The 16,869-nt window shown below is 52.4% G+C and overlaps 4 protein-coding genes and 1 long non-coding RNA gene across 5 annotated transcripts; 2 read left to right on the top strand and 3 right to left on the bottom strand.

Moving 5' to 3' along the window:
- Positions 1-364: 364 nt before the first annotated feature.
- On the bottom strand, positions 365-11,646 carry cfap61 (cilia and flagella associated protein 61). Its single transcript, XM_088361282.1, has 26 exons — positions 11,572-11,646; positions 11,245-11,432; positions 11,030-11,180; positions 10,884-10,960; positions 10,747-10,814; positions 10,555-10,684; positions 10,334-10,466; positions 10,005-10,256; positions 9,840-9,940; positions 9,682-9,721; positions 9,392-9,528; positions 9,202-9,331; positions 9,059-9,136; positions 8,792-8,998; positions 8,596-8,724; positions 8,030-8,157; positions 7,029-7,121; positions 6,797-6,965; positions 6,558-6,735; positions 5,168-6,486; positions 4,753-5,080; positions 4,569-4,651; positions 4,295-4,500; positions 3,860-3,944; positions 3,651-3,799; positions 365-716 (listed from the first exon to the last, which is right to left on the bottom strand). Exons 2-25 carry the CDS (start codon positions 11,388-11,390, stop codon positions 3,662-3,664), a joined length of 4,506 nt encoding a protein of 1,501 aa, XP_088217408.1. The 5' UTR covers positions 11,391-11,432; positions 11,572-11,646; the 3' UTR covers positions 365-716; positions 3,651-3,661.
- On the bottom strand, positions 731-3,640 carry insm1a (insulinoma-associated 1a). Its single transcript, XM_088361287.1, has one exon. The coding sequence runs from the start codon at positions 3,129-3,131 to the stop codon at positions 2,013-2,015; it is 1,119 nt and encodes a 372-aa protein (XP_088217413.1). The 5' UTR covers positions 3,132-3,640; the 3' UTR covers positions 731-2,012.
- Positions 6,324-7,237, top strand: LOC148381430 (uncharacterized). The gene is made up of 2 exons (XR_015854276.1): positions 6,324-6,488; positions 6,575-7,237. It is a non-coding gene; the product is annotated as an uncharacterized LOC148381430 (long non-coding RNA).
- A 177-nt stretch (positions 11,647-11,823) lies between the features above and the next one.
- crnkl1 (crooked neck pre-mRNA splicing factor 1) lies at positions 11,824-15,398 on the top strand. Its single transcript, XM_088361436.1, has 14 exons — positions 11,824-12,010; positions 12,135-12,287; positions 12,371-12,462; positions 12,578-12,736; positions 12,805-12,971; positions 13,061-13,239; positions 13,357-13,527; positions 13,599-13,790; positions 13,894-13,953; positions 14,020-14,100; positions 14,158-14,397; positions 14,471-14,572; positions 14,655-14,903; positions 14,978-15,398. Exons 1-14 carry the CDS (start codon positions 11,963-11,965, stop codon positions 15,302-15,304), a joined length of 2,220 nt encoding a protein of 739 aa, XP_088217562.1. The 5' UTR covers positions 11,824-11,962; the 3' UTR covers positions 15,305-15,398.
- On the bottom strand, positions 15,289-16,858 carry naa20 (N-alpha-acetyltransferase 20, NatB catalytic subunit). The gene is made up of 6 exons (XM_088361445.1): positions 16,724-16,858; positions 16,362-16,386; positions 16,128-16,218; positions 15,850-15,985; positions 15,636-15,781; positions 15,289-15,559 (listed from the first exon to the last, which is right to left on the bottom strand). Exons 1-6 carry the CDS (start codon positions 16,852-16,854, stop codon positions 15,474-15,476), a joined length of 615 nt encoding a protein of 204 aa, XP_088217571.1. The 5' UTR covers positions 16,855-16,858; the 3' UTR covers positions 15,289-15,473.
- Between the last annotated feature and the right edge of the window lie 11 nt (positions 16,859-16,869).

Here is a 16,869-nt window from a genome sequence, read left to right as displayed (position 1 = left end):
TCTATACTGCACCACATTTTTCTGTCTCTTTCAGTGGAAAAGAACACATTATTCACAAATTTAGACTTTTACTCTCTGCTCAGTGATACCACTCTCAGTATGAATAATTCCTTGGGCCTATAATAGTTTTAGAGTGAATAGTTTTTATCATTCCTTTCGATAGGCAGCCCTTTGCCCTTGTCCTCAGCTGATTGCATCGGCAATATCCCTGATGGGTGATGGTGAGTGTTCTCTCTAGGGCGCAACAACATCTTTGCGGCCCAGCTGCCAGGTAACAATTCCCCGCCCCTCCGCTTCTCACCCCCTGGGGCTTGTGCAGGGGTATTTTGGCTAGAGGACAACAATACAGACAAGGACAACATAACAAGTATCATTTGTCTTCATATTTGATGGACAGCATCCTCTCTTCAAACAGACGGACTCAAACATGACCGCAAGGCGTCCTTCTGAGCGCCACATATAGAAAAATCATATCACCTTGGGTTTGTGAAAACATGAAAACTTAAGAAAAGCAGATTGGCAAATGCGGAGGACCCAAATAAGCGCTGGAAAATCCCAAAGCTGCACTTTGGACACCCTTGCAATAAATGTCCAATGATGATGATGATGGTGAGCAAGGTTCCAGTGTCTCTGAGGTCCAATTACTGCCATAACTCCATCCTGGCTTCATTAGTGTTGCCAGGGCGTACGATGTCTCCAGTGTGTGTGGAGTGCTACTGTGCGAACACACACAAATACACACAATCAGCATTGGCATGTCTAAACATGTACAGTATGAATATACAAAAATGTAAAAGCTTTGCTTGTTTACTGCTTGAGCACGGGGACAAGCCAGGACACAAAGCAAACAGGGAGAAGAAGCCCATCCCTGATTGGAGGATTGGATGATGGTGCACAAATCATGACGAGGACGCAGACAAAATCACAAATGAGTCAGATCAATAATTCGCCGGTGATGGAATGAGCAAGAAGCGGAATCAATGTTCATCAGTTGTCATCGGGCCTCGGTTGCTATGGCGACGGACTGTTGACAAGTGGCTCAGGTGGCCCTTCTAATAAGACACTGCCCCAACCCCCTTTGCAGGGGTCACTTCTGGTGATTGGTCTTGAGGGAGAGGCAGGAGGGGGTCGATGTGACGATGACTCAAGTTGAAATGAAAAGAAGCTCAAACCAACAAGCTGGCGCTCTTTAATTAGCTTTGACACGGAGAAGGCGATTAAGCTTTCGCTAATCGGAGCTGTGATCTGCAACACATGGCGGCGGGTGACCCGATCATCTGCCGCACCACGATACTTTTATAATCATATTTTCCGCCATCCCAGCGCAGCTGCAAGGCGGATTACGCGAGCTAGCACTCCCCAAACAATTGGACCTCATAAAAATGGCGAGTCAGCTTTGGGTGACTTTGAGCGAAAGGCACATTTTTCTTTTCTTTTTTTATGATCCCGAAATATTTGCATTTCCATAAGGTCACATTGGCAGCAGCAACAGTTGTAGTCATTATTGTTTTTTTATTCTTTTTGGACATTTAGCAAAGAGTGCAAAACACTCACGGCATAATATCAGCTACCGATCACAAAAAGAAAAACAATCAGTTGAAGTCATGATTGCATCCTGGTCAGAGTTGATTGCTAAAAAGCCACGGTCAACATATCGTCCACACACAGTAATAATTTATGTGAATAAATACGCACATCAATAAATACATAGTAAATAGGAGCAAAATATACTGAGTAGTGGTAACACGGAAACCTTCAAGATAATCGATAAGGCAATATTACCGCAGTTTCTAGTCCAAAGGCATTAGTGGCTAAGCTAGTCGGTTTCTTTTGCTACCTTCTGATCCGAAGAGGCAAATGCTCATTAAAGCTAAAGAAGCATCAGCGTGCTAACAGCACACGTGCGGCGAGGACGGGGAAGGAACGTGGCTGACTCCAAACTGGCAAAACAAAATGGCCTCCTGGGGGCAAAGCCACTGAGATCCACCATGAGCCCCCTTTAGTTTATTGCCTCAGTGGGCTTGCGGCTGCAGCTGAAGTTGGACTGGTCGCCGGCCATTCATAGGGCAAGCAAACTGGTCGCCGGTCGACGTGAGGTGGCGGGTGAGCGCGGGTGAGCTGCGGAGGACGTCGGGGCAGGTTTTGCAGCAGAGGTCGTGCGGCGGCCGCAGGTGCCGCTGGCGCGCCTCGGCGCCGGCGATCACCTCCCCGCACTTCGGGCACGCCTGCGCTCCGGCCGCTCCGCTCAGGTCAACGGGAGCGTGCCGCGCGGCCACGTGTTTACGCAGGCAGGCGTGACGCTTGAACTTTTTGGCGCACTGAGCGCACTCCTGCGGCTCCTCCCCTTCGGAACCGGACTCCGGCGGGCCGGGATGCGCTCGCCCATCCTCCGGGCGCACTCTCTGCTCCGCTTTGGGTTTGTGCCAGCGGCGATGCGACGCTAAGTTGGCCGGGCAGCTGAAGACCTTGTCGCACTCAGGGCAGCGGTACTCCACCCGCACGATTCTGGAGCAGCGGTGCTGGGCCAGGCCGAGCGGGTCGGCGTAGGCTTCCCCGCACAGCTGACACACAAAGTCACCGACGGCCGGGGAGCGGCGCTCTGCTGCCGGAACGGCCCGGATCTTCAGCCCCAGAACGGGCGAGATGGTGACGTGGTCCTGCAGGTGCAGCTTCCGTATGTTTTTGGCTCTCTTGGCGCCTGATTTGATTTTACTCTCAGACTCGGTGGCCCTCTTGGGGGCGGCGGTATTGGAGCCCATGTCGAAGAGGTGTCCCAGAGCGGTGAGCGCAGCGGCGGCGGTGGGGAAGGCCTCGGCCGACACCGGCGAGCCCAAACCCAAAGTTGGCTGCCTCTCGGCTTCCCGTTCTCCACTGGTCGGCCGGGTCGGGCTGCGGAGCGCCCGGTACGCCCCCTCGGGGATGCCGAAGCGGATGCCTTTGGTCTCACGCTCCGGCGCCGCCACTAACGGCAACGGCGGTGGCGGCGGCCAGCGGCTGCGCATGGACGCGGGTGCGCCCTCTCGCCACGCATCTCCAAAAGGCTTCCGGTCCTCCACCTCTGCCTCGCACCGTGAGCGGTACGACACCATGTTGGGCCTCTTGCTCCTCTTGACCAGGAAGCCTCTCGGCATGTTGAGCAGCTTCAAGGCACTTTTGTGGGTGCGTGGGAAGGGGTGGGGTAGGACTCAAGGTGATGATCCGGTCTCAGCGGGTTCTGCTGCTCCTCAACAACTGTCCTCTTTTAAAGTCCGCATTGAATCCCTCCCTCCTCCCTGTTGCTTCATCTGCGACCAATCAGAGGGGCCTTCCCTCCTCCCCCATTCTCCCTCATGGATTTGGATGAGGAGGGTGTGTGTGCAGGGGGGGTTGTTTATGAGGGGCAGATTGCAAAGCAGATGTACCTGAGGGCTTTCATGTGTGTGTATTGAAGTGACACACACAGACATACAGAGCGCCTCCTCGACCCACGACGCCACGTGACCTCTGACCCTTTATGCACTTAGCTTATAACACCAGTGAAATAAAGCAAAAAAACACCATCTTCATTCAAGATCGCTAAATGATTTTCATAATAAAAAATAACAACAAAGCTAAACACATTTGTGATGCTAATGTGACAACTTTGATTTGTGGAACTGAAAGTGAGTCACCTGCGATGATGTCACAAGGCATCGGGGCAGGGGAACATGGGCAGCAGGTTGCGATTGAACGCCAAATATTTGGCCACGTTCATCCTCAGCGCCGCTTTGCTGCCGGGGTCCTTCATCAGGTCTCGAGGGGAAGCATCCTCGCCGTCAACCTGCGGGAAGTCAGTGCGGTCAGCGCATGTTGACGAGGTTCACTCTCGAGCTCGACCAACCTTAGCGTAGTCTTGAAGAAGCTCTTCCTCAAAGTAGTTGAAACGGTCGTGAAAGATGGCTAAACACCAACTTTGCCTAAAGAAGCTGAAAAAAGTTCATTCAATCACTATCAGAAGTCTGTTGCAATAAATCTGTGTATGTGTGTGACCTGCTTCTGATATTTCGACACTAACGACCCCCCCCCCCCGTACCTAGGAGCCCACCAGACATGCCCCCCCTATTGTCCCCCGCCTCCTAATCTGTTTATGCAGCCCCTAAACTGTCTTTGTGGATTGGGCAGACGGGCAAAAACAAAAGCCCCCTCCAATCTACCCCCCACTACTCGTCACCCCCCAAAACCACACAACAACGCCGCCTGTCCTTGCCAAAGACAAGGGCGTCGAGGCTGATTCGTACAGTCAAGTGTATGTGTGTGTGTGTGTGTGTGTGTGTACCTGTAGAGGTCGTCTATCTGCCTCAGGTGCAATCTGACCAGAAGCTGTCCGAGGAGTTGTTGGTGCTTTCCGTAGAGACACATGAGGTTTCTTACGGGGAGCGGCTTGAAGGACAAGCAGATGATGGTCTTCACCACCTGGTTGCGGTCCAGATGCAAGCAGAAGTAGTTGCCGCTCTCCGGATGACCCGTCGCAATGCGTCGAGTCTGCCATGAAAAGAGCTAATGGAGACCTCCGAGGAACAAGGCCAACCTGGTCAATGCGGTGGACGTACGATTCCCGCGGAAGGTCCATGCGGGCCGGTGGCGGCCGGTTTGGTGACGTGAAGATAGTTCAGTCGTCCTGGTAGCTTGCCACCTGTGCATGTCAAACATAAAATGACTGAACTTGTGTGAACTCGGCTTCAAATTCCATCATTTTGCTTCCCGTATCCAATTTCACTATGCGTTGACACCCACCTTGGATCTTGGGCTGCTTGTAAATGGGAACGAGGCGGTCCGCGGGGCTGGGTGTCGGGCAGGGGGCTTCCAGCGTGGGGTCAAAGTGCGTCAGCAGCACGGCCGCCAACTCCTGACCCACCTCCTTGGAGTTGAAGTTGCCGTGCGACCACTCGTCGCTGTAGTACGAACGGGAGAACTTGGTGAGCGGGCCGGCGCCCCAGATGGCGGCGTCGTTGGTTCGGAAGGCGGAGTCGATGACCAGCCGGCCGTCGAACACCAGGAAAGAGCTGTTGATGCTGCTGAAGGCGTCGTGGTCCACACCTCGGTTGGACAGGTTGATGAACACCTGAAGGGAAGGCAACCATGAGAAAGCTCCACAAGCATGACATCATCAGAAGATGCCAAGTTGGGCTTGATGTGATGCTGGACTTACGCCGCAGGCCAGGTGGAGAGGTTCCGAGTCGGTGCTGAAGGAAACGGACGTGAGAGGATCAGGATGGTCGCCATTGTTCATCTGCATCAGGAGGCAGTCGCGGTGGATCTGCACCTGAGCCTTCTTCATGGCCTCCATCACCGCGTTCTCCACCCCCGCATCAGGAAAGTAGAAACCGTTTGGCTCTGAGGGAAGCTCATTGGGGAGTGGGTCACCGGCCAGATTGGGTTCTGACGGCGGCTCGTTGGTGACGCTGCCATCGAGAGGCGGGTCTGAACAAGTGCCATTCTCCCGAGCCGGGCCACCGATGACGTCAGTCTCAGGAGCCGAATCGGCAGCAACGTTACTCTCGGGAGGGCACTCATTGATGACGTCGGGAGGTGAATCGTTCGTGACATCCACCTCGCCGGGCGAATCAATCTTAGGAGGTGAATTAGCGTTGTCGATTTCAGGGGGCGAATCACTGGGTGAGTCAATTTCAGGGGGAGAATCGCTGGGCGGGTCCATTACAGGAGGGGATTCATTAGCGTCGTCGATTTCAGGGGGCGAATCGCTGGGTGTGTTCATTTCAGGGGGTGAATCGCTGGGCGTGTTCATTTCAGGGGGTGAATCGCTGGGTGGATCAATCACAGGGGGCGATTCATTAGCCTCATCGATTTCAGGGGGCGAATCTGCGGGCGAGTCAATTTTAAGAGGTGAATCATTGGTGACGTCACTCTCAGGAGGCGGGTTATTGGTGACGTCAGCATCAGGAGATGGGTCATTGGTGATGTCACGCTCAGGAGACGGGTCATTGGTGGCGTTACCCTCAGGAGACGGTTTGTTGGCGACGTCATTCTCATTGGTGATGTCACGCTCAGGAGGCGGGTCAATGGTGATGTGACTCTCAGGAGACAGGTGATTGGGGACGTCAGGCTGACGAGGTGAATCATTGGTGATATCACTCTCAAGAGGTAGGTCAGTGGTGACATCACTCTCACGAAATGAATCGTTCGTAATGTCACTCTCACGAGGCAAATCATTGATCTCAGGAGCCGAATCATTGGGATCATTGATCCGGGGAGGGAAGTCTATGCTGACATCACTTTCAAGGGGCGGGTCGTTTGTGACGTCACTTTCAACGGGCAGGTCATCGGTGACATCACTCTCGAGAGGATGGACATCGCGTGCGACATCACTTGCAGGCGGCGAATCTTTGGCTGAGGTGCGCTGGGTTGGAGTCAGCACCAGGTGGATGCAGGGGCCGCGCACTCCGACCCGGAGCAGCATCTCCACGGTGGTGAAGACGTCGAGGCTGTTCCCATAGACGATGGCGTTCGCTGTAAGGTGGCAACACTGAGCGACCTCTCATTTTTCTGCTCTTACAACTTTTCTTCAGATGATTGTGTACCTTTCCCCTTCACAAAGTTCTCCAGCAGCCAACGTTCAGCCACGTTGCAGTCGTGCTGGTCGTTGAGGGTGAACAGATTGGAGGGCACGGTACCGGTGTACCTGGGGGGGAAGGACGATTCCTCCCGCTCCTCGTTTGCGGCAGACCGGTCCTGATCCACTTGCGTTGGACACGGCATCTACGCAGACAAGCGCTGACTCATCAAGCCTGAAGACGGACTTTTCCGGTTCCAGACATACCTGGTACTGCACGCCGGTACAGAGGATGAGGTAATCGTAGGGAATCTTAGCCTCGCTGGACACCACCACATGTTTGGATTTCCTGTTGATGGCCACTACCTTCTCAGCCACCTCGGTCACGCACGAACGCAGAGGCACTTGCGCCATGTCTCGGGTGCTGTAGGCGTAGCTGCGGGGAGCGGAACCGCCCGGTCGGATCACCGAAAAAAAACACGGCGCCGACCGCACTTACCTGGTGGACAGGAAATGGCCGCCGGCCTCGCCGCAATCAGCGGGTAAACCGTGCGTGGAGATGATGGTGAGGTTGTTGAATCTCAGATGAGGGCTGCAATCATGATCATAATAAATCACGCGGCTAATCTGATCATGCTAGCCCGAGCGCAAAGTGTTAATCTGCGGCAGACGGAGGATTGAGGCGCACCACGGCCGCTCGCATGCAAATGAGGCGGCTCGGCGTTATCAGCCGCTAACAGAGGGCCGGCGGTGACCCCGCAAGCTAGCTCTTTATCCGTCTGACCTTGTCCCGCAGAAGAGAGGAGCGGGCCGGAATGGTGAGGTGGGGGGAGATTTACAATAATATGTCCTGCCCTAAATAATTTGGCCTACTCATTTCCTCGTCCTCAATCTTTGTATACTTTTGATATATAGTGGACCTAAATAGTTCCCACTAAAAACCGTGGCGGATGGTTCTGGCACGAGGCCCCGGTAGGCTCACATCATTCAACCCGGCATCGGTCGGGCAGACATTAACGGCCACATTCGTCAAACGGTTAGCGGCGGCAAACACGGGGTGGTGACAGCCACACAGTGGAGGCTAATTAAAGGCGGAACAAGAAGTGCTAATGACTTTTCAGAATAAATTTTTAGCATTTGGTGGAACAAATCATTTGGGTTGTAAATGTAGGTCAGGGCTTTTAATCTTGCTTCTTAAAGGACGGCGTGACTGAGCGACCTGTCGGGATTAAAAACTGCGCCCATGTTTACGCTTGTGGTGCATTGTGGGAGTTGTTGTTGCTCACTCGAACATCACTGTCACTTTGTGCACACCAGCACAGTGATCTACAGATGGTGTGTGTGTTTGTTGGGGGTGGGGCTAACAGGGTTAATGGCCAGTAAATCTTTGCCTGGGGCGTCCAATCCGAGCAATCTGACTTTGGGGAACCACTCCAGCCACGAGCAGAAAAGATTCTCCTGACAAATAATGAGGTAAATGCGCTTTGGAGGCTCACGCACCAAAAACAAAGCACCTCCAGGAAGGACAGGCCTGTGTCCGACGCCCCGACCAGGACGATCCTGGCGTTGACCGTGACCTTGGGCTCCATGGTCAGTTTGCGGCTGATGAGGTTTAGAGCAAATGGAGCCTGAGGGAGAAAACAGTGACATCAAACTGGTGGTGGTGGGAGTGCAACAGGGATCCGCTCTAAGCTCCTTCTTTTTTGCAAAAAGTGCTTGAGAGGAGCAGCCCTCCACTCTTGTGACACAATAGCGTGCTGACAAGCCGGCGGAGGTGCTTTGATTCAATGACACGAGCGCTAAGCATTTCTTATCTGCGCACCGGCAGGGCAGGCGGCCATTGTTGGGCCTTTGGACAAAACATGCATTCAAAGTGCACGGCGAGCTAAATATTTACTTCACATTAAAGTCAATCACACCACACAAACAAATCGAACCCCCGTCTGTATTTCTGTTGCTTCTTCCCGGAGGTGACAAAGATTTTTTAAAAGCAGACGGATTATCATCGTGGTGACAGTCGTTAACATCCGATCAATCGAACGATCAGAAATTATTTTAGAGCCCACCTGTTCGTCAGTGATGCACCTGGCAGGCGCGTTGGCGCCGAGCTCGTTGAGCGGGTAGATGATCTGACGTCGGGGACGCACGGGAACGGCGCAGTCCAGGATGAAGTCCAGATGATCCACGCAGGAGTCCTGACACCACAAAGGGAGTTCAGCACAGCTCTGACCCAAACCCGACGTCGTGAGGGCGCCAGCGCACCTGCTGGCCCAGGCCGAGCGGGTAGACGCGGTGGTAGATGTTGGACTTGCGGGTCAGCCGAAGCGTCTCCTTGAACAAATGTCGGCTGAAGTGCTGGAAACAGCGTCGGAGCACAAAGTGGCGCAGCTCGGCGTGCTCGTGGACGTCGTGATGGCTGTAGTAGATGAAGTTCTCGATATTGTAGCGGGCCCGGATGTACTCTAGGTCCTGTGAGCGGACGCCATCACGTGACACGCAATTCTAACGGTTTCAAGGAAACAAGCGTACCATCTCGTCTCGGATGATCAACGTCCCCACCACGGCGCCCTCCACGTCGACCACGAAGGCTTGCAAAGAACTTTCGGCCTACGATGACACTCGGGTCAGGTTGGCGAGCGTGTTTGGAGCAGCGGTGGTGTGTGTGTACCAACCGCGTCCGTTTCCTTGTTGAAGATGAGGTCCAGATCCTGTAGGAAAGCCTTTTGGCCTTTCTTCACGTGCCTCACCAAGGCGGCAAGGTCGTCCCGGTCCGACTCCAGCGCCGGTCGCACTTTGACGCCCCTGCAGGAACATCGTTGAGACTATGTTCGGCGGGAGGTCACCTACCCAGACCCGGCCCACCTCAGTCCATCGCGGTGCAGGACGTAGAGGTCAGAGGGCAACAGGCTGCCGGGTCGCGGAGGAACTCGCAGGAAGTTCTGCAGGAGCGGGAAGTCCGGCGACAGCGTGGGGACGGTGATGATGCAGAAGTCCAGATCCTGAAGGACCGGGTTACGTTCATATTACGTCTTGGCTGCACAAAAGCATCACGTTTGGGTTTCATGATGATCCTGGATTGCGTGACGCTTCTGTTTGCGTTACCTTTACGTGACATGACTGGTGTTTGCGTTACAGAAGAGGAGTACACTCACCGGAAAGAGTTGGAATATGTATGGAATCAAGTCCAGTGATCTGGAAGAGGAGAGAAAGCAAGCTACTGGTTACCATGGCAACCGTCCATCAGCAGCGGCAGATGTAAAAAAAAAAAAAAAAAATAGAAAGTCATTCTTGATCTAAGTTTGGTCCTCACCTCATCTCGAAGTTCTTCTCTGAGAAGAAGAACTGGATACAGAAGACGTTGGGTTCTGGTTCTTCAGATGATGCAGCGAGAACCTCGTCCTCTTCCTCCTCCTGAGAACAACAATTACTCATCAAAATAAATGGACTTCTGCTGAAGACCAAAATGTTTTTATACCTGACTTTCTTGTTCTGCTTCCGAATCGGGTTCCTCGAGCGGTTCTTGCGTCGGTATCTCAGCTTGGTCAAGTTGAGGCTCATCTTCAGCCTGGTCAGCCTCATCGCCGGCATCTTCGTCCTCGTCATCTTCGTCCTCGTCTTGCTCGCCTTTGCACAAACCGGCAAAATGCTTGAGGTCAAAATGTTCCTGCAGTCGCCTCACGTCCACCTCTGCCGTCACGCTGATGAAACCGGTGATGGTGACGTCGCACTGTCGGGACGATGATGACATCATCAGTTGCCAGCAGGGGAAGAAAAAAAGGCAGGATTGGGACGGCAACAGCGCACCTCGCACACGGCGGCGTGGTTGTTCTCATCCTGGGCCTCGATGAGCTCCGACAGGAAGTACGGCCGGCGCATAGACGACAGAATCTTCGTCTGCTGGGCCACAATGTGCATGACGTCATCGTGGTCTTCAACCCTGACGTACACAATGCTTGATTTAACAATGGACAGTCCGTGGAATGTAGCGCAACCTAAACAATTTTGCTCGTGTCATGCGGAATGACCTGGCGGGTCGAACATAAAGTCTCGGACAAAGTCTTCGCCTGTGACACACGTATGTCATCAGCTCGGCTGCTTGGTCATCTTCTTCAGTCAGACGTTCCAGAGGCTCCAACATTTTTTTCAATGCCGCTTCTGCACGCACACAAAAGTCGTGTTACCCACTAGGACAGCGCGCCGTCTTGAATGAGATTGACCTAAGCAGACGGATGTTGAGCTCAGCAAGCACACAAAGTCCAGCTCAGCGGTGGTGTTGAACACGGCACTGTGTGAGACACAAAACACAACATGGATGTCACGGCAAATACACAAGCCGCCGTTGGTGGAATTGCACCTGAGGATGTGCTGAAAGCTTGCGGTGGAGAAGACGGTCTTGGACACAAAGAGATGAAGGAAAAGCGTATTCCATGTCTGGGGAAGACCACGAGAACGTCACAAATCACACACAGGGCGAGGTGTGTTTTTCACTAATGGACACACCGTCATGGCGTCAGCTTTGAAGTGTTTTGGGATGAAAGATTCCCAGTGAAGCGGGTCAACCAGCGCTGCGGCGGGATGGTCAAAGAACGCCGCGTGGGCCATCACGTCGCCCTCCTCACCAGCCACGGTCACCGCCAGGTTGGCCTTCTCCCTATTCCGAAGAAGAGCAGAGTCATCACGGCCATTCGGAGCACCAACGTATGGTTTAAACTCACAAGATTTGAAGGACATCAATGGGTCCAAAAAGCTCCAAGGCCTCAGGGTTGATGAGGCGTTCAATGTCCTCGGCATCCGCACATTCGCTCCTCCTGACGGTCATTCTCGCCACTTCACCGCTGCTTGATATGATTGCGTTCTTCATCTTGTCATCAAACTACTTCTTAAAATAATGCCCAGTCATTTCCTAGCACCAGAGACAAGAGCACACACCTACTTTGTAATTTTAAATTGATTAAGCTTGTCTCGTGTGACGTCAGCAGTTCAGTTTAAAGATAAATTAGTGAGAAAACAATAGAAACAAAATCTAACAAGATTTATCCTACCTTTCTAACAGCTAATGTGTCAATTAACACCGAGTCTGTATATTTCTCATATTTGGGACGCAAACGTCGTTGTTATGGTAACCGGAGGTCGCAACGCATTCTGGGTACAGTCATGAGAACTATCAGATTTTTTTTTTTTAAACTAGTGAGGAACAATCCCAAAAATACAATCTAACTAGTAATCTCTCAATAAGATCCAAGACTTTGTGTTTTTAAAAAATTAAAAGTTTAGAATCTGGTAAGCGGAAGTCGCAATGCATTCTGGGAAACTGTCATGGTGACTCGCGCGAGCCCTCCAAAACGTTTCAGCGCTTCTCTGACTTTTTATTGACTTTTGGAGGGTAATTTGGAGAATATAATTGACTAGTTCCCTAAACCTTTGCTTGGCAAAATGGCTTCCACGGCGGCTGGCAAGCAGCGAATACCGAAGGTGGCAAAGGTAAAATAAAAGGCAGACAAAAGAAGGAGCACGGCTGCGTTTTGAGCTAATGCTAATGCTAACGATAACAAGCAGCTCGTGGCATACATCCACGAGATGGCTATTAAATGTTTTTGTGTTTCAGGTGAAGAACAAAGCTCCGGCGGAGGTTCAGATCACCGCCGAGCAGCTCCTCAGGGAAGCTAAAGAACGAGAATTGGAACTTCTCCCTCCGCCGCCGAAACAAAAGATAACAGACAAGGAAGAGCTCAACGACTACAAGCTAAGGAAGAGGAAGGTGTGCAGCCACACACACGACGTGACTCCAAAATCTTTTCTTCGTTTTTCCCAACAACTCTTGAGAGTTTGCTTAATTTGCAGGCATTTGAGGACAACATTCGAAAGAACCGTACTGTCATCAGTAACTGGATCAAATACGCACAATGGGAGGAAAGCCTGACGGAGGTCCAGAGGTAGTTGACCCCAAAAATGTTCTTCGCTTAAGATGAAGTTTTCTGTTAGCCTATGTTGTGGAGAAAGGACCGCCCGACCTGTCATCGACTTTCTCCACCCTGCACTCACTTTTAGGGCTCGCTCCATTTACGAGCGGGCGCTCGACGTGGACCACCGCAACGTGACCCTGTGGCTGAAGTACGCCGAGATGGAGATGAAGAGTCGGCAGGTGAACCACGCGCGCAACATCTGGGATCGAGCCATCACCATCCTCCCCCGCGTCAACCAGTTCTGGTAAACTTAAAAGCAAAGGCTGCCCCCCGACGGGTGACATTTTTAATCGTGACCTTGCTGACCGGCAGGTACAAGTACACCTACATGGAGGAGATGCTGGGCAACGTGGCGGGCTGCAGGCAGGCCTTTGAGCGCTGGATGGAGTGGGAGCCAGAGGAGCAGGCCTGGCACTCCTTCATCAACTTTGAGCTACGCTACAAAGAGGTGGACAAAGCCCGCAGCATCTACGAGCGATATATCCTTCTCATGCTGACGTCCCGCTGAACAATTTGACGTGGCCTGCCGGGGGTAAAAACAAACAAACAATCCTTAGCTGGTGCGCACTCGTCATGGTTCACCCCGAGGTGAAGAACTGGATCAAGTACGCTCGCTTTGAAGAGAAGCACGGCTACATCGCTCACAGCAGAAAGGTGTACGAGCGCGCCGTGGAGTTCTTTGGCGAGGAGCACGTGGATGAGCACCTCTTTGTTGCCTTCGCCAAGTTTGAGGAGACCCAGAAGGAGGTCGATTACCCCTGTTTTTACACATCTTTTGTATTTTGACTCGCTGCAGCTGTGTGGTCGCAAAAAAAACTTTGTCTGGACTGACACCGAGTGTTCCTGATGTTTGTCCCCGTCCAGTTTGAGCGTGTGCGCGTGATCTACAAGTACGCCTTGGACCGAATCCCCAAGCATCAGGCCCAGGAGCTCTTCAAGAACTACACCATGTTTGAGAAGAAATTCGGAGACCGGCGGGGCATCGAGGACGTCATCGTCAGCAAAAGAAGGTTCCAGTACGAGGAGGAAGTCAAGGTAAGCGGCGGCGGCTCCAATTTGGCTGCTCGGACGGCTCGCTCTCACTTGGGCGCATCTGTCGGGCGCAGGCCAACCCGCACAACTACGACGCCTGGTTCGATTATCTGCGGCTGGTGGAGAGCGACGCCGACCCCGACACGGTGCGAGAGGTTTACGAGCGCGCCATCGCCAACGTGCCGCCCATCCAGGAAAAGCGCCACTGGAGGCGCTACATCTACTTGTGGATCAACTACGCCCTCTACGAAGAACTGGAGGTCATGGTGAGTTCCGAGCGGAGATCCTGTATGTCAAATAAAAAGTTGGCCGATGAATCAGTCGGGCGCTAATTGTAACCATTGAGATGCTCCGTTTGTTTTCCGACAGGACGAGGAGAGGACAAGGCAGGTGTATCAAGCCTGTTTGGATCTGATCCCTCACAAAAAGGTAAGCGGTCGAACGACGAGGATGAAACGGATTATGTTGACTTGACGAGCGTCTCGTGTGTCTCAGTTCACATTCGCAAAGATCTGGCTGCTCTACGGTCAGTTTGAGGTCAGGCAAAAGAACCTGCAGGCCGCCAGGAAGGTCATGGTAAGACTCGTACGTGATCTAGCATCGCATCGTCGTGGTAACTTTGGGACTCGACAGGGCATGGCCATCGGCAAATGTCCGAAGAACAAACTGCTGAAGGGCTACATCGAGCTGGAGCTTCAGCTGCGCGAGTTCGACCGCTGCCGGAAGCTGTACGAGAAATACCTGGAGTTCACGCCGGAGAACTGCACCACCTGGATCAAGTTTGCAGAGCTGGAGACCATCCTGGGCGACGTGGAGCGGGCCCGCGCCATCTTCGAGCTTGCCATCGGCCAGCCGCGGCTGGACATGCCTGAGGTACTGAACCATCGCAAGCATTAAAAAAAAAAAAAAATAATAAGAATCCTACAACCGTCCTGATGTCCTTCAGGTTTTGTGGAAGTCCTACATCGACTTTGAGATCGAGCAGGAGGAGTTTGGGAACACGAGGAACCTTTACAAAAGGCTGCTGCAGCGTACCCAGCACGTCAAGGTGAGTCGCCGTCACTTTCCATGTGCAAACGACGTCCGTCGGCTTTTCGTGGACGGACTTTGACTCGCCGTTGCCGGCTCAGGTTTGGATCAGCTACGCCAAGTTCGAGCTGTCGCTGGAAGGCGACGAGCGGGCACGCAGGTGCCGGCAAATCTTCGAGGAGGCCAACAAGGGCTTGAGGAACTGCGAGGAGAAGGAGGAGCGACTCACGCTGCTCGAGGCCTGGAAAAACTTTGAGGCCGAGTTCGGTTCCGACAGCGACAGGGAGCGCGTTGCCAAGCTGCTGCCCGAGAAGGTCAAGAAGAGGAGGAAGCTCACCGCCCAAGACGGGGTACGCCGTCTTGCCACGCTTTTGCCAGCTTTGCATTTCTTCCCGATGTTGACGTGTTGCGTTTGCTCCGGCAGTCGGACGCGGGCTGGGAAGAGTACTACGACTACATTTTCCCCGAAGACGCCGCCAACCAGCCTAACCTCAAACTGCTGGCCATGGCCAAGATGTGGAAGAAGCAGCAGCAGCAAACGGCTGACGACGACGACCAGAACCTTCGGGAAAAGGCTTTGAGGAACGAGGAGACCTCCGCCTCGGAGAACAACGAGGCTAGCAAAGTTACACAAGAGGAGAACGCCTTTGACGACAGAGACGACAGTAGTAGCAGTAGCGAAGAGGAGGAGGGGGACAAAGAGAAGGATGGTGACAAAAAGGAGAAGACAAGCGATGAGCAGCAAGATTAAGTATTTTTTCCTCCTACTGTTGTTTGATAACCTCACATTTTTTTTACAATAGTTTATTGAGAATGTACAGCAATTAAAGACGATTTGAAGCTTTGCTCTGTGGCTCCCTGGCATTCGATAAAAAAAGCCGCTTTTAATCAGGGCGTCCGCCAGCGAGCCACAAGCGTGGTTATTCAATGTCCTCAGGCCTGACAGGATGTGGCAGCGGGATGATGGACTTCTTCTCCGTGTCTCGAGACAGCGCTTTCCTCATGTCTGTGCGGGGGAAGAGAAGCGCACAAACAATGTCACAAGATTGCTAACATCATCACAATGAAGACGACCATCTGACCGTAGGCATCCTCGTCAGGCTCGCCGTTGCTGGCCGAGTAGTACTCAATGACGGTCCTGTAGACGCTGTAGCCCAGACGCTTGTACATGCTGACCGCCACCTGGTTGGACACGCGGACAAACAAGTCCACGAAGAAGCCGCCCTTCCTGAGGGAAATTTGACAAAATCCGAAATTGTTCTGTCATAAGAGGTGCAAGTGAAAGCAAAATGGAACCTTTCCGAGATCTCCTCCAGCATGTCCATGAGTTTGGCGGCCAATCCCAACCGGCGGAACTCTGGCGCCACAGACAGCGCGGTGACGTGGCCGTGCCACTCCTCTCGGGCCACCGAGCCCTCCGCCTTACCCATGACTGCGTAGGTGCACACACAATGACAACAAGCATGAGACTTTGCATCAATTGCCTAATCACAAACTGTTTAGCGAACTCAGTCAGTCCACTTCAGAAAATTCTAAAATGATAACTGATGCAGGGTCATTGGTGACCAACTTACTGTATCCCATCAGTTCGCCTCCGGGGGCCTCGGCAACAATGAAGTACTCGGGCCAATGAGCCAAATACTGCAGGTAGAACGGGATCCCATACTGATGTGAAAGCTCAAAGAAAATGGTGACAAGTCACTGAGAGAGCACAGTGATTTTTGTATTTCCACCACATCATAAGTGCTGACAAAACATCTACTTCCTAAATTGCAACAGTTGTAAATTGACAAACCCTCGAAGGATACAGTTTCTGTCAAAGGGTCCAAATTGCTGTGAAATCAGAGATATAGTTTAGTGTGCATTATTTTCACATCGGTGACAACTAAACAAGGCAAATGATAACATATAGATGATTCTTCTTAGTATGTGGATCTATTCTGCATGAGTTGACCGACTTGGAAAGTAAAAAGAATAAATGAATGTTGTGAACACAAAATAAGCCTTATTGTGAAAGGAATTTAGTGATTTTAGAACATGGCACATACACATGATAGCAGTTGCATGCTGCTAACGTTCCCACGCATACAAAGTGTAAGATCATGCACAACTGCAACACACGAGAAACATCACGAGACATATGTTAAGATGTCGAAGACTAAGCGCTTACATATTGTTGAATTTAAACAAATCGTCGCAGTTGAACGGCCGAAGCGTCGTCATGTTGGCGTCCTTTAATGTAGGATAATCCAAGCAGCGCCCGCTGTTGGTTGGAGGGCAACAGTGCAACCTCAAGCTCATTTCGTCATCACGCGA

The sequence above is a fragment of the Syngnathus floridae genome, chromosome 19 (assembly GCF_059516105.1).
Source record: "Syngnathus floridae isolate MCC-2025c chromosome 19, RoL_Sflo_1.0, whole genome shotgun sequence".
Lineage (NCBI taxonomy): Eukaryota > Metazoa > Chordata > Actinopteri > Syngnathiformes > Syngnathidae > Syngnathus > Syngnathus floridae.
The sequence above is the reverse complement of the archived record's forward strand: the minus strand, read 5'-3'. Positions and strand labels throughout refer to the sequence as shown.